Genomic DNA, 15175 nt, shown 5'->3' on the forward strand with positions numbered 1-15175 from the left:
TGAACTAATGGTGAAGTTTTTAATGGTGAACTAATGGTGAAGTTTTTAATGGTGAACTAATGGTGGAGTTTTTAATGGTGAACAAATGGTGCAGTTGTTTTTAAATGGTGAACTAATGGTGAAGTTTTTTAATGGTGAACTAATGGTGAAGTTTTTAATGGTGAACAAATGGTGAAGTTTTTAATGGTGAACTAATGGTGAAGTTTTTAATGGTGAGCTAATGGTGGGACGAAGACTCAGGAGTTTCAGAGTAGTACCACACACCAAGATGGGAGGCATCTGAAGCAGAAGACTCGTCTCAGGAGGCTGGAGACACAAGCTTCTTCCACTTCTTTGTTCCGGTTGTGGTGAAAACTCTAGTACCTACTGACAGTGAGAACAAGGAGAACGTCAGTTCAGGGCATTGGGACAGTTTGGACAAAGACAGCATGAAATCTCAAGAAGAACTGACTGACTAATCATCACCGCAGGCAGAAACCTCCAGGTCTTCAATATCTTCCACCTCAGAGTCCTCAGACGCTTCAATCACCTGGAAGACGCACCACAGTTCAATTATATTAAGTCAGTGAGGCAAAATACGAGACTGAGCGTTACATTAAGAGGAAATGCAGAATCAGTTCAGTCTGTTTACCTGAACAGCAGGGATGGAGCTCATCAAGCTTGACACATCAGGCCAACTTTCCATGACGTTTTGTAAGCTGAGGATGTCGGAGCACTTCTCACTCGAATCAGGAGATCCATTCAATTCTAGGGCCAGTACCTCGAATTCTGATAGACTCCATTGATTGAGGATGATGCTGCAGACCACTTGCATCTCAGGCTTCCACTGTGGTGTTTCCACAAGGGTGTCAGTGTCTGGGGACAAGCTTGCTGCATCAAAGCAGGCCATGATGTAATCACCAAATGCAGTCTGGATGGTTTCAGCAAGGTTGCTGATGGACCTCTGGTCAACACAAGGTATTTCCAGCATCCAGCGCTTGTTCATAAGGTCTTCAAAAATCCGATGGACGAGTCTGGGTTTGGCGGTTGCCAGGAGACGGCACTTGTCTGACTGCATTGTGCCGAGTGAAAAGTTTGGTGGAGGGGGGATCATGGTGTGGGGTTGTTTTTCAGGAGTTGGGCTCGGCCCCTTAGTTCCAGTGAAAGGAACTCTTAATGCTTCAGCACCAAGAGATTTTGGACAATTTCATGCTCCCAACTTTGTGGGAACAGTTTGGGGACGGCCCCTTCCTGCTCCAACATGACTGCACACCAGTGCACAAAGCAGGTCCATAAAGACACGGATGCATAGAGTCCTGACCTCAACCCCATAGAACACCTTTGGGATGAATTAGAGCGGAGTCTGTGAGCCAGGCCTTCTCATGCAACATCAGTGTCTGACCTCACAAATGTGCTTCTGGAAGAACGGTCAAAAATTCCCAAAAACACTCCTAACCCTTGTGGAAAGCCTTCCCAGAAGAGTTGAAGCTGTTATAGCTGCAAAGGGTGGGCCGACATCATATTAAACCATATGGATTAAGAATGGGATTCACTCAAGTTCATACGCGTGTGAAAGCAAACGACCGAATACTTTTGTCAATATAGTGTACATCCAGTCCTTGATATTTACATGTATGTGCCTCTATTTTGGAAGTATACCTAACTCTTTATATATATAAGAGGCCAGACTCCTCATTGGTCAGGGTAATGCTTACCTAAGGTTAGGACCACTTGGTTTATATGAGGAGATCTGGTGAAATATATCGTCATTTATTGGTCACTGGGACATTATTCATAGGGTGGACTTGATACTTGTTTACTGTTTGCCTGCAAGAACAAGATGAACCTGATTAGACAACACAAATTTAGGTTCACTGTGTCTTCAGCTAGTTTGTGTTCGCTGTTTAATTGCGGGCTGATCTCTGTGCTCATGTTTTGCAGGAGCCCATACCCATGCCACTTCCCAGCTATACCTGTGACAGGTGGGTCGCTGAACCACTGCCTTTTCTTGCAGGAACCATTTTCACTGTCATAGGAAAGCCTGGAGTCTGTCTCACGAAGTCTGTCTGAGGGCTCCTGCTTCAAAAACCTAACAAACCCAGCTGCGGTCAGTTTAATGACGGTTAGCTTTCTCTATTAATCCAGGCTCAGATACGAACACTGTGAAAAATCCTATTGTGTGCGCACATGAAAGTGGGATAGAGAACAGCCGAACAGGTGAAACCTGAGGAGCAGTCGATCGGCCTCAAAGCGGTGTTTGTTGGACAAATAATTGCTTTATATTCTTCATATCTAAGTAGTTTGCCTTGTTTCCCCCGCTGAAAGGTGTTGTTTGTCCTGTGAAGGTCATGCAGTCAAAAATAGTGACGTGAAAATGACCGGAGGGTTTCCACGTCCATCAGAAGGGGGACGCCTGATTGGTCTGAAGCTCGTCCAAGAGCTGTTTATGATATGAAGTCCCAAACTTAGCTGACCCTGGTGTATAGGTTGCCATGGTGATGTAGCATGGTGAAAAGTGATCCACCAGGCTGAGATTGAACCAAGCTTAAGGTTAAGTCCTGCTTCATGAGACAGACCCCTGATATCTCCACGTTCAGGTGCTGTTTGTTACACCGTTTTAAATGCCAGCTGTTTTTTACATTGAAAGCGTGTTTTATGAGGAAGGAAACGGTGCAAATTTGGAGGATCAAGCTGTCGGTTTACATTACCAGCTGCTGAAAATGTTCTTTGAAGCTCCCGTTGAGGAGCTTTTCTAGTGAAAGCAGGGCAGTGTTTTTGAATGACACTCAGCAGTGCGACCTTCTGAACCCAGTTAATGGGTTTACTCTCTCCTGTGGGTGTCCAGTGTAAACTCAGATGCCGCCTCAGGTAAAGAGATGAGCGACAGCTATGATGGCACCACCAGCGGAGGGAAAGGTGACGGGAAACCCAGGAAACACCACCGCAAGTCGGCGCGCACCCGGTCACGGCAGGAGAAGACCAGCAAACCCAAGCTCAGCATGCTCAATGTGAGAGTTGCTGTGTGTTTTCTCTGATTTTGCTCTCTGGTTTTGTGCATCCCATAAACGCTTTCCCTTCTCTGTCTGTCTGTCTGCCTGTCTGCCTGTCTGTCTGCCTGTCTCTCTTTCTCACGTTATTAGGTCTGTGATACAGGTGATAAAATGGTGGAATGCCAGCTGGAGACCCATAATCACAAAATGGTGACCTTCAAGTTCGATTTGGATGGAGACGCTCCTGAGGAAATTGCCACTTACATGGTCAGCGCAGCTCATCAGATGGCCACGGGTGTCATTTGAGATGTTTTTAGCTTTAGTCTTGTAGTGAGTGAGTATATAAACTATGTTTATCCTCATGTGCCCCCAGGTGGAGAACGGCTTTATCCTGCCCATAGAGAAGGAGATCTTCATCGACCAGCTGAAGGACATTGTGGATAAAGCTGAGGACATGCTAAACGAGGAGGTGGAGGGGGAGAGGCCAGCTGCCCTGAGGGACACTCCTCTTCAGGGTCAGGCTCCTGGCGGGGTGGGAGATGAGGTGAGGAAAAATCCCACAGTGGATTGAAATCTAATATGTAAGAAAGTAAGATGTTATAGCTGCAATGTCAGTAGTAATCAGTAGTTGTTATTATCAGTGCTTAATGGTGCGAAAGAAGCATTTACGGCATTTGGCTGACGCTCTTATCCAGACCGACTTACAATTTGATCAGTTTACACAGGTGGGTGAAGGTGGTGTTAGGAGTCTTGCCCAGGGACTCTTATTGGTATAGTGCAGGGTGGTTACCCAGGCGGGGCACTGAACCCCAGTCTACAGCGTAGAAGACAGGTGTGACCCACTACACTAACCAATAGGAGCATCCCTATTTTCTACGATTATGATGATCCTATGGATTCTTTAATAAGATCTACTTTGATATTAGCAAAAATCACAACATCTTCCCCTGAAACCAACCAGTATCTCTAAATGTTTGTCTGTTGTTTTCTAGGGAGCAAGAGGACAGAGAGATGGAGCAGCGCAACCAGTCTATCAGCAGAACGGTACACGCCAGTTCTCTCACTGGCTGTCTGCTTTATGAGTCTGTAAATAAATATTTATTGCCGCTCTTTTGAAATGAAGTCCAAATAAAGTGTCTGATGCCAGTGAGAGTAAATACATGGTCGTGATTGATTCTCAGCGGTGCACAACACCATGAAAACAGATTCTATTTTAAAGATGATTTTGTGGGTTTGGGTTGGACTGAAAATCAGTTCTTGAGTTTTATAACAAATTAATGTCCCTTTAGGACACATTCGTCTCTGTTCAGTCTGTCTGCACAGCAAGACTGTGGAAATCACCACAGTGATTTAGATAGCTGAGCCCAGATCTATGCCGGTTTGTCAGGAGGACTTTGTTTTGCTCTGTTCAGTGCTTCACACTGGAAAGAGGTGGTTCATCATCTGCCCAGTGGACGAGCCTCCTGTGGTCAGTCAGGATGCATCCTCAGGGGGAGCGACAGCTGTGCAGACGGCCCTTACCAGCACACTGACTGATGGGACCGCTCCCGGACAGCCTGCTGAGAGTACCTTAGCTCAACCACTAGAGGGCAGCACCCCGTCAGCTTCTGTTTCTATAGGTAGTGAATCTGTAACGTTATCATTCACATTCACGTTCTCCCCGTTTCCAGCAGGTAGAGAAGAAAAAGTCACCTGTTTCTTTTAGTTGCAGAAACGGTCGTTATTTTGGCACAGAAAGTAATTATTATGACATAGAAAGTCAATATTTGGAGAAAATAGGTAATTACTCTGTTGTGTTAGCTTAATCTTTTAAGAAAATAAGTAATTAGTCTGTTTTGTGACGTCAACGTTTTGAGAAAAGTACAAATTTTTTTAAAAAATATGTAAATATTATGAGATACTGAGGAAATATATTCTGAGAAAATGGGTCATAATATTGACCTGTTAATTCAGTATCACAGGATACTGTCATTATTTCAACATGAATTTAAGATAATAAGATAAGATAAGATAAGGCTTTATTGTCATTCGCATCACATGTGGTACATGAGGTGGAATGAAACGGTGTAACTCAAGGTCCCAGTTAACTCAGCCTGAGTGCGAGGTAGAAGGTGTACATCTTAATACTGGTAATGTAGTCCAAATTTTGACAGAAACAAAAAGGTGTACACAATTTTTTCTCCTCTATCTGACAGGAAAGGACTTCCATCCATGGTGAAACGTACTCTTGAGTCATAATGTTGTCAGTTTAACAGTCCACACTTAACTTATCCAGTAACCATGGGCTGTTACTGATGGTGATGCTCATTAATTTTATTGCTTATTTTATTTGGAACATTCTCTTTATTGTCATTCAGATTCAGAAGGCTATGCCACGGCGCCCCCCTCTGGCGACAGCGATGCTCATGGATTCTGCAGCCCACTCTCTCTGACCACCACAGACCCCCTGTCCCTGGCTCCACTCTCTCCAGTGCCCCCTGCTCCCCTCGCTGCTGCTCTGTCAGCCTCCCATCCAGAAGACGCTGCTGCCTCAACCGCGGCGCAGCTTAGAGCCCAGTCTGTCACGGCTCTGCGCAGCTCTCTGACCGTGGACGAGCCTTCGAGTGTGAAACTTGGGTCGCTCTCGCCGATCCATGCTGCCCAGCAGGTGGCAGATCTCGCCTGTGCCGCGTCAGTAGCAGAGAGTGTGCCCTGTTGCCCACTAGTCATGCCGCTAGCACTGGACGTTAGTGCAGGCATTCAGCAGCCCTCTCCGCTGACCCCTCCTCTCGCGCAGGAGGCCCCATCAGCGCGGGAGCAGCTGCAGTCCATCTCGGAGCGCGGGCAGCACCCTGTAGTGATGCAGCAGCCTTTCTCCGCTGTGGGCGGAGCTAAGGCCCCCTCACTGCCTCAGAGCCCCGCCCCCTCACAGCACCCACATGCTCCAAACGAGTCGGACGGCGAGGGTCGCGGAAGGGTGGGGTTCGTGGACAGTACCATAAAGACGCTGGATGAGAAGCTGAGGAACCTGCTGTATCAGGAATACGTGCCCATGTATCCGTCGGGCAGTGCGGCTGAAACCCCCGGCTCCGGGACTGAGTATATCCAGTCCCCGCCCGGACCAGAGAGCGCCACAGGGGAGTCGGGGACCAGCACCCCCAGCCTCATTGGAGAGGGGCTGATCAGGGCTGGAGAGCAGCTGGTAAGCTAAAGTACCTTTCTCTGTTATTTATTCTGTTCTTCACCTTGATGTTCATTGTGATCTAACGAAGCAGAACATTTGTCCATGTTAAACCCCAGCCTACGGCATAGAAGGCAGAGCCAGAGGTGCTACCCACTACACTGTACCAACCAGTAGTTGGCATTTTGTGATCCCTCCCAATCGCAATACCAGGAGAAAACGATATGTGAAAGGAAATGGGACTCTCACCCCCTCACTTACAAAAGGAAGGGTTTACAAGTCTTTAGACAAACTCATACAAACAGATTCAAACATTCAGTCACAAACACATCCTCAGTTGGCTGGTCTACTCAGGTGGAGGCTGGTGGCACAGGTGTGACCGCTGGAACAGCCCTCCTCTCCTGCAATGCATCTCTCTAGCTGGAACGCCCCCTGCTGAACCCAATCAGATTCTTCCAGACATTAACCCAATGGGAAATGGTGATGAACGAGAAAGAAAGTGCCGAAACACCGCATTCCCCCAGGACCTTAACAGTAGTTCCCTTGTGAGCGTTGTCCAGTGTCGTCTGCTGAAGGTGCTGAAGACCTCGCATCAAGAGTGCTACTATCAGAGCAACATAGAGCCCTGCAGCTGGGCTTCAGTACTACGGATGGGTCAAAGGGCCAAGCTAGGAAAATGCGTTAATGCCGTTTTACAGAATTGTGCTGTTAATAATTTAATGCTTTAACTTTTACAACATTAGTAAAGAATAATAACAGAATAATAAGCCTGTCTTCTGTTCCTGTCTCCATGGCAGCCACAGATTCCAGAGAGGGTGGACAGTCTGAGTGCGCTCAGTGACTCCGCGGTTGGAGGTACGTCAGATCATTTTTGTTCTTCATATTTCTGCTAGAACTTTCCAGGAAGTTACCGAGAGATTGAAGACGTTTATTGTGTATAATATTGTTTATGTGATACTCAGAAATGGTTCATTCTGCAGTCACAGTGTCGAAGAGACAAGCAATGCCTCACTCCACATCCTGCTCTGGCTCCAGGAGTCGCTTTAAGGTATTTGCTCCCTACAGTCACGAACCAGCAGTCCAGTTGTCTGTCTGTTTATTACGCAGGTAATTCAAAGAAATACAAACATCCTGCATGTCATGGTGTTTACAGGGGGATTCAAAAACATCCGTCCGATTTCAAAATGATTTATTTACTGATTATTACAGATCAATGCAGTAAACTGTAAATGATTTAAACGATCATTTAAATTAATACAGAACTGTGTGAAAGTCTTATTTTCAAAATCTATTTATTGTGTAGTTTGTGTTTATTTGCTGAGAAAAGTGTTAATATTTGAATAAACAAAACTTATAGAATATTAATTAATAAGGATTATATATATATATATATGTATATAACTAGTGATGTTCTGGATGTTGGTGTGTGTGTTTAACCATCTCCAAGCCTCTCCTCCTCGAGGAAGCCCAGTATTATATGTAGTTAAAAAGCAGCTCCTGGTTTGACCAATCAGTGCTCAGTAAATTGAGCTCATGATGTAATTGATGATATTAACGAGTCTCTGTGGCGGCTTTGAAGGTGTCCAGGAAAAATATGGACCCAAGAAATTCTTGTTACTGTTTATTGTTTTTCTGTTTATTTGAATTATGAATACGACTTTATTCTGATGTATATTGTGATGAACTCACTGCTGAGGTCAACTGGTTAAACCTGAAACCTTCACACAGCGCTGTATGTTTAGTCTGAACCTCCTCCAGCTGTACAGACATCAACGCCACAGTCAAACTCATCCCGTACTGGACTGAGCGTGTTGGGCGTCGCTGCACTCACGGCTCTTTCAGTGGGATTTCGGAGATCATCCGGTGCTGTGGAACCAACGACGAGCGCTCTGAGCTGCTGGAGCTTCACTGCTGATGATAATCACACTGCACAGTTCTGACAGACTGAAGGGAGCTGTCAGAAACTCTCTGACCCCCTCTTTCAGTTGGATTGTGATTGGTTCCTAAGCACCTAACGGTTGTAAAAATACGGTACTTTGAAATGAGATGAATCTCTTGGAATCACCCTGTAGTGTTGTCCTGCTCCTGGAGATCTGCCATCCTGTTACGTACTAAGACTTATTATTCAGTAACTATAGGGACATCAATGCAAACTGGTAGAGCTGGTCTTAGCCTGGACGTGGGCCCTGGCCATTTATGAGGTTAACTAACTCTAATCTATCAGATCCATACAATGAATGTCCTTATAATCCCTCAGTTATGCCTCATTCACCAGGCCACTAACCTTTATTTGAACTTTCTCAAGCTAAAGGATGCAGTTACAAAATAACAGCAAACAAAGCTGTCACGGTGCGAGGTGTTCCAGCTGATGGCTAAGATGTAAACAAATGAATTCAGAGCGTTCTGGCTTGGCCACTAAGAATTGTTCACAGGAATCAGATGGGAGTCAGGCGTTTGAAGAAAAGCATGACATCACTGGTGGCTTTTGATAGTAAATAAAATGGTTGTATCTGTGTTGTAGACCTGGTGACCTCCATCACCACCACTGTTAGGATAGGTCAGTATCTGTACTTCGGAATTAGGTGGAGAAATGAACAAATCATTGGAAATCCCTTTTAATAGTTGCTAAGGGTGTCTGCCGAGCAACGGTTTTCTAATCGTGGCAGACCATCTGACCAGCTGGACGAGGGGTGCTAGATTTACTCTGGAGCTGAAATCTGCAGTAAATCTTCATGAGGATGTGTGTGTCTGCCCTGTGATGGACTGGCGACCTGTCCTTGGTGTTTCTGGCCTTCCACCCAGTGAATGTTGGGATAGGCTCCAGACCCCCATACGACCCAGGAGGATAAACGTGGTGTGTGTGTGTGTGTGTGTGTGTTTAAATAGCGTCTCTTGGTGTGTTTTGACTGTAGCTTGCCCCACTGATTAAGAACTGGTCAGTCTTTCTTTAAGCATCGATTATTGTTCTTAATCAGATGATGCCCGGCCCTCCTGAGGCCCAGAAGAAGCAGCGGAGCTGGAGCAGCACAGCCTCTCCAGCGCACCCTGGCAGCTGTTTCGGGGAGCGCAGCGCTTACACGGAGCCGAGCATGCCGGTCAGCACCATCGGCCGCTTCTCGGTGGTCAGCGCGGAGGACGAGGTCACACGCAGGAAACACAGCAGCAGATATTCGGCTCCGCCTGACTTCTACCTGGACGCTCCGCCCTCCCTGAGCAAGCGGGGCTCCCTCCCGCGAGCGCACACCTCTGTCCCGGTGGACGTCCACGCCGCCCGCTTCATGTCCTCCGACTCTGGGGCGGAGAGCAGTCCGGCCAAAATGGCCCCCCCGACCCCCTCTCGGCTCGGCCGCTCGGAGAGGAGGGGAAGTGACTTCATGAAGAGGGCGGTGGCCTTCCTGAGGCGCTCGGGCCGCAGCAGCAGCGTGCAGAGCTCGGACTCGCCCAGCAGGCAGGGCGGCGTGTACATGAGCAGCGATAACGACTCCGAGATGGAGGACTCGGACATCAAGAGAGAGCTGCAGAGGCTGAGGGAGAAGTGAGTCGGCCGTCTCAGCCTGGAATCGCCTGACTTTCGTTTGTTTACTTTATCATTCTGATGTTTATTTATCTAGTAATAACGTATACAGCGTCAACGTGAGTATAAATTAGACTGACTCATTTCCTTTATACGTCCTGCATGGTTTACTTTATTTCTAATCGTAATTTTATTCCAGACAGTAGTTTTACCAGAACTTCAGTTCATTTCATCATAACTTTATTCCCGATATGAATTTTAGTAAAACTTAATTCTAATTTTAATTCTAAGTGAAGTTGATTTTGGTTACTAATTTTACCAGAACTTTATTACATAGACAAATTTTATTACAACTCCATTAGCATTTTATTTTAATTCTAATTTATTCTGATTCTGATTTTATTCTGAATATCAATTTTAGCTGAATTCATTACATGTGCTGATTTTATTTGACACGTATTCTAGATATTTATTGTACTATATTACAAATAATGTATATCATTACATACATTTTATTATAACTTTATTCCATACAGTAGTTTCACTATGATTTTATTGTGGATATTAGTACTTCATTTTCATTTTGAATCCATTATGCTTTTTATTTTATTTTAGATATTAATTTTTCTAGAACTTTATTATATATACTCATTATATTCTAACTTCATTCTGGATATTATTATTATTGTTATTGGAATTTTTTTCTGGATATTCATTTCGTTTTGAATATTCATTTTTATTATAACTTCATTCTGGACGTCCTTCGGCTTTCTCAGTGATGTAGTCATAATTTTCAGCTTGAATGGATCAGTAAGCGTGTCGGCGCGTCACAGAGCTGCCTGGTGCCGAGGGACTGAGACTGTGAACTGAAGTCTGATATAATATCTTATAGTGTAATATTGTAATATCGTCACTCTCTCCTCCCTCCTGCAGACATATGAAGGAGATTTCGGAGCTGCAGGCTCACCAGCGCGACGAGATCGAGCTGCTCTATATGCGTCTCGGTAAAGCGCCCCCTCCTGGCCTCAGCCACACCTCCACCGTGCCCCCTGCTGGACGCAGACGCAGGGCCAGCAAGCACAAGCTCAGGGCTGGAAAACTGCTCAGCCCTCTGGTCCAGCAGCTGAGAAGCGTCAAAAAAACAAGCGAAAGCAGTAAAGCCGGCGATGTGGCCAAATACAGTGAGTCATTTCCTTTGAACTGAAACAGTTCAGTACTACTGAACATAATAAAGAAGAAAGAACACACGGAAACAGACGCCCACAAACTCAGGCTTCTGTTTTCTTTCCTTTCTCTGAAGATGAAAACAGGCTTTTGTGATGAGCAGATCAGAGCAGTGCAAGACAGGAGCACCGCAAACTTTTCAAAAGAACACAGAAATGATAGAAACTGATTTTCAAATTATGCAATAATTATAAGCGAGTGCTTTTTGCTCTGCTACGGTGTGTTTTACCATAACCTTTGTACAACCACCTTTCCAGAAAAGTTAGGACGCTGTGAAAAATGTAAATAAAAACAAAATTCAATTGGTGCAAATTATTTAAACCCTGTATTTAATTGGAAATAGTACAAAGACACCATATCAAATGTTGAAACTGAGAAATTATTTTTTAAATATATACTCATTTTGAATTTGATGCCAACAACATGTACCAGTTCAAAAATAATGTTTGTAGCATCCCAACTATTTTGGAAATGGGGTTAGTTTATTCCATTCCTCTGACATTACACACAGTTTTTGAATGAAGGTACATATTAAGATTGAGATTAATTGACCCTTATTAGTCCCATAACGGGGAAATTCCACCTCTGCATTTTAACCCATCCGTAAAGTGAAACACCACATACACACTAGTGAGCACACACACTAGGGGGCAGTGAGCACGCTTGCCCGGAGCGGTGGGCAGCCCAATTCACAGCGCCCGGGGAGCAGTTGGGGGTTAGGTGTCTTGCTCAAGGACACCTCAGTCATGTGCTGTCGGCTCTGGGGATCGAACCGGCGACCTTCTGGTCACGAGGCTGGTTCCCTAACCTAAAGGAGTTAGTGAGGTACGCAGGTGCTTTCAGGCTATTTAGAGCATTAAAATCTAGTAAAAGAGCTTTGATCTTGATCCTTAAGGACACAGGCAGCTAGCAGTGTGCACTCTGAATGTTTGATGTTGAACCTCTTCACAGGCCCTGTTTTGAAGTGTGAAAGGCCCAGTGTTGATTGAACGCTGCTGCAGCTGTGTGCGTCTTTTTCCTGCTTCAGGTGAGCCTTCTCTGAGTTTGAACGGCTCTCCGGCGCGAGCCTCGGTGGTGTCAGACAGTCGCTCTCGCTCGGGGACGAGCACTCTGCCCAGCTCTGTGTCCGAACCGGTCCAGACTCAGCAGCCCTGCTCCCTCAAGGGCTCGCTGTCTTCTGATAACATCTACGCTGGACTGCATGGAGAGGGACCAGGAGCTTACAGCAGGCCAGGACAGGGTGAGTTTATATCTCACAGCACAGAGATCAGAATAAAATGATGAAACAGGTTCACCTCGACGGTCAGAGGGCCCAGATCCTATAGTTTTTACAGTGTTTACTCCCTGAAGTCTTCGTTTGTTTGGTTTTATGTACCAAAAATTGATAAACCATTTTAGGTGACCATTTTCCAACCTTTAACACTGAGAATTCAACAGTTTGTTACTGTGCCTTTAAGACTGATATATTTGAGTGACTGATATATGCTCTCTGTTCTGATTGGCTGCCCTGTATTGTTTCATTAAAAAAAACAGCCTATTGAAAACAGTAACCTCAGTGTTAATGGGCGGGGCTAAACTGCTGCAGACCGAGTAGGCGGATATACATAAATACATCAATTTTTGTGCCATCATGTAAACACAGAATTCAAACAGGCTGTTTTTGCAGCTTTGTTTCTGTATATTAGGAGGGCTCGAACCTTTTCTTGGAGATCTTCCATGCTGGAGAGTTCAGATCCAGCACGGCTGATTCTAACGTTCAGATCACTCTGAAATCCTTCATCACCAGAATCTAGTGTATTAGATCAGTGTTGGAGCTAAACTCTGCATTGTGTTAGATCTCCAGGACCAGGACTGGGCACACGTGCTACATCTCTGCTGTTGGAACAAAACCTTGTATATCCATTTTTTCAGTTTTTGACATAGTTTGAAAATGCCATATCGCCCCCTACGCTTCCTGTAGTGTATTACAGTCTGTCAGAGCGACTGTGTGGATCATATGTACATTATAGAGCTTTTTAAATGAAACAGTAGAAGCCGTATCGCCCCCTATGCTTCCTGTAGTGTATTACAGTCTGTCAGAGCGACTGTGTGGATCATATGAACATTATAGAGCTTTTTAAATGAAACAGTTGAAGCCGTATCGCCCCCTACGCTTCCTGTAGTGTATTACAGTCTGTCAGAGCGACTGTGTGGATCATATGAACATTATAGAGCTTTTTAAATGAAACAGTAGAAGCCGTATCGCCCCCTACGCTTCCTGTAGTGTATTACAGTCTGTCAGAGCGACTGTGTGGATCATATGAACATTATAGAGCTTTTTAAATGAAACAGTAGAAGCCGTATCGCCCCCTACGCTTCCTGTAGTGTATTACAGTCTGTCAGAGCGACTGTGTGGATCATATGAACATTATAGAGCTTTTTAAATGAAACAGTAGAAGCCGTATCGCCCCCTACGCTTCCTGTAGTGTATTACAGTCTGTCAGAGCGACTGTGTGGATCATATGAACATTATAGAGCTTTTTAAATGAAACAGTAGAAGCCGTATCGCCCCCTACGCTTCCTGTAGTGTATTACAGTCTGTCAGAGCGACTGTGTGGATCATATGAACATTATAGAGCTTTTTAAATGAAACAGTAGAAGCTGTATCGCCCCCTACGCTTCCTGTAGTGTATTACAGTCTGTCAGAGCGACTGTGTGGATCATATGAACATTATAGAGCTTTTTAAATGAAACAGTAGAAGCCGTATCGCCCCCTATTCTTCCTGTAGTGTATTACAGTCTGTCAGAGCGACTGTGTGGATCATATGAACATTATAGAGCTTTTTAAATGAAGCAGTAGAAGCCGTATCGCCCCCTATGCTTCCTGTAGTGTATTACAGTCTGTCAGAGCGACTGTGTGGATCATATGAACATTATAGAGCTTTTTAAATGAAACAGTAGAAGCCGTATCGCCCCCTACGCTTCCTGTAGTGTATTACAGTCTGTCAGAGCGACTGTGTGGATCATATGAACATTATAGAGCTTTTTAAAGGAAACAGTAGAAGCCGTATCGCCCCCTACGCTTCCTGTAGTGTATTACAGTCTGTCAGAGGGACTGTGTGGATCATATGAACATTATAGAGCTTTTTAAATGAAACAGTAGAAGCCGTATCGCCCCCTATGCTTCCTGTAGTGTATTACAGTCTGTCAGAGCGACTGTGTGGATCATATGTACATCATAGAGCTTTTTAAATGAAACAGTAGAAGCCGTATCGCCCCCTACGCTTCCTGTAGTGTATTACAGTCTGTCAGAGTGACTGTGTGGATCATATGAACATTATAGAGCTTTTTAAATGAAACAGTAGAAGCCGTATCGCCCCCTACGCTTCCTGTAGTGTATTACAGTCTGTCAGAGCGACTGTGTGGATCATATGTACATTATAGAGCTTTTTAAATGAAACAGTAGAAGCCGTATCGCCCCCTACGCTTCCTGTAGTGTATTACAGTCTGTCAGAGCGACTGTGTGGATCATATGAACATTATAGAGCTTTTTAAATGAAACAGTAGAAGCCGTATCGCCCCCTATGCTTCCTGTAGTGTATTACAGTCTGTCAGAGCGACTGTGTGGATCATATGAACATTATAGAGCTTTTTAAATGAAACAGTAGAAGCCGTATCGCCCCCTACGCTTCCTGTAGTGTATTACAGTCTGTCAGAGCGACTGTGTGGATCATATGAACATTATAGAGCTTTTTAAATGAAACAGTAGAAGCCGTATCGCCCCCTACGCTTCCTGTAGTGTATTACAGTCTGTCAGAGGGACTGTGTGGATCATATGAACATTATAGAGCTTTTTAAATGAAACAGTAGAAGCCGTATCGCCCCCTATGCTTCCTGTAGTGTATTACAGTCTGTCAGAGCGACTGTGTGGATCATATGTACATCATAGAGCTTTTTAAATGAAACAGTAGAAGCCGTATCGCCCCCTACGCTTCCTGTAGTGTATTACAGTCTGTCAGAGCGACTGTGTGGATCATATGAACATTATAGAGCTTTTTAAATGAAACAGTAGAAGCCGTATCGCCCCCTACGCTTCCTGTAGTGTATTACAGTCTGTCAGAGCGACTGTGTGGATCATATGAACATTATAGAGCTTTTTAAATGAAACAGTAGAAGCCGTATCGCCCCCTACGCTTCCTGTAGTGTATTACAGTCTGTCAGAGCGACTGTGTGGATCATATGAACATTATAGAGCTTTTTAAATGAAACAGTAGAAGCCGTATCGCCCCCTACGCTTCCTGTAGTGTATTACAGTCTGTCAGAGCGACT

At 44.9% G+C, this 15175-nt stretch overlaps 1 protein-coding gene across 7 annotated transcripts in view; it reads left to right on the forward strand.

Moving 5' to 3' along the window:
* Positions 1 to 15175, forward strand: part of wnk2 (WNK lysine deficient protein kinase 2) — a 72551-nt gene that overhangs the window by 46871 nt on the left and 10505 nt on the right. For 6 of the 7 annotated variants that reach the window (XM_037532481.1, XM_037532485.1, XM_037532486.1 and 3 more), the window contains 12 exons: positions 1921 to 1961; positions 2825 to 2987; positions 3120 to 3236; positions 3343 to 3513; positions 3962 to 4013; positions 4382 to 4588; positions 5327 to 6150; positions 6927 to 6984; positions 7092 to 7177; positions 9105 to 9664; positions 10577 to 10824; positions 11895 to 12107. In XM_037532481.1, the coding sequence (XP_037388378.1) occupies positions 1921 to 1961; positions 2825 to 2987; positions 3120 to 3236; positions 3343 to 3513; positions 3962 to 4013; positions 4382 to 4588; positions 5327 to 6150; positions 6927 to 6984; positions 7092 to 7177; positions 9105 to 9664; positions 10577 to 10824; positions 11895 to 12107 (2740 nt within the window). The remainder of the gene's footprint in view (positions 1 to 1920; positions 1962 to 2824; positions 2988 to 3119; positions 3237 to 3342; positions 3514 to 3961; positions 4014 to 4381; positions 4589 to 5326; positions 6151 to 6926; positions 6985 to 7091; positions 7178 to 9104; positions 9665 to 10576; positions 10825 to 11894; positions 12108 to 15175) is intronic. The other variant, XM_037532484.1, reaches the window with a different exon arrangement.

The sequence above is a fragment of the Pygocentrus nattereri genome, chromosome 21 (genome assembly GCF_015220715.1).
Source record: "Pygocentrus nattereri isolate fPygNat1 chromosome 21, fPygNat1.pri, whole genome shotgun sequence".
NCBI classification, from domain to species: domain Eukaryota; kingdom Metazoa; phylum Chordata; class Actinopteri; order Characiformes; family Serrasalmidae; genus Pygocentrus; species Pygocentrus nattereri.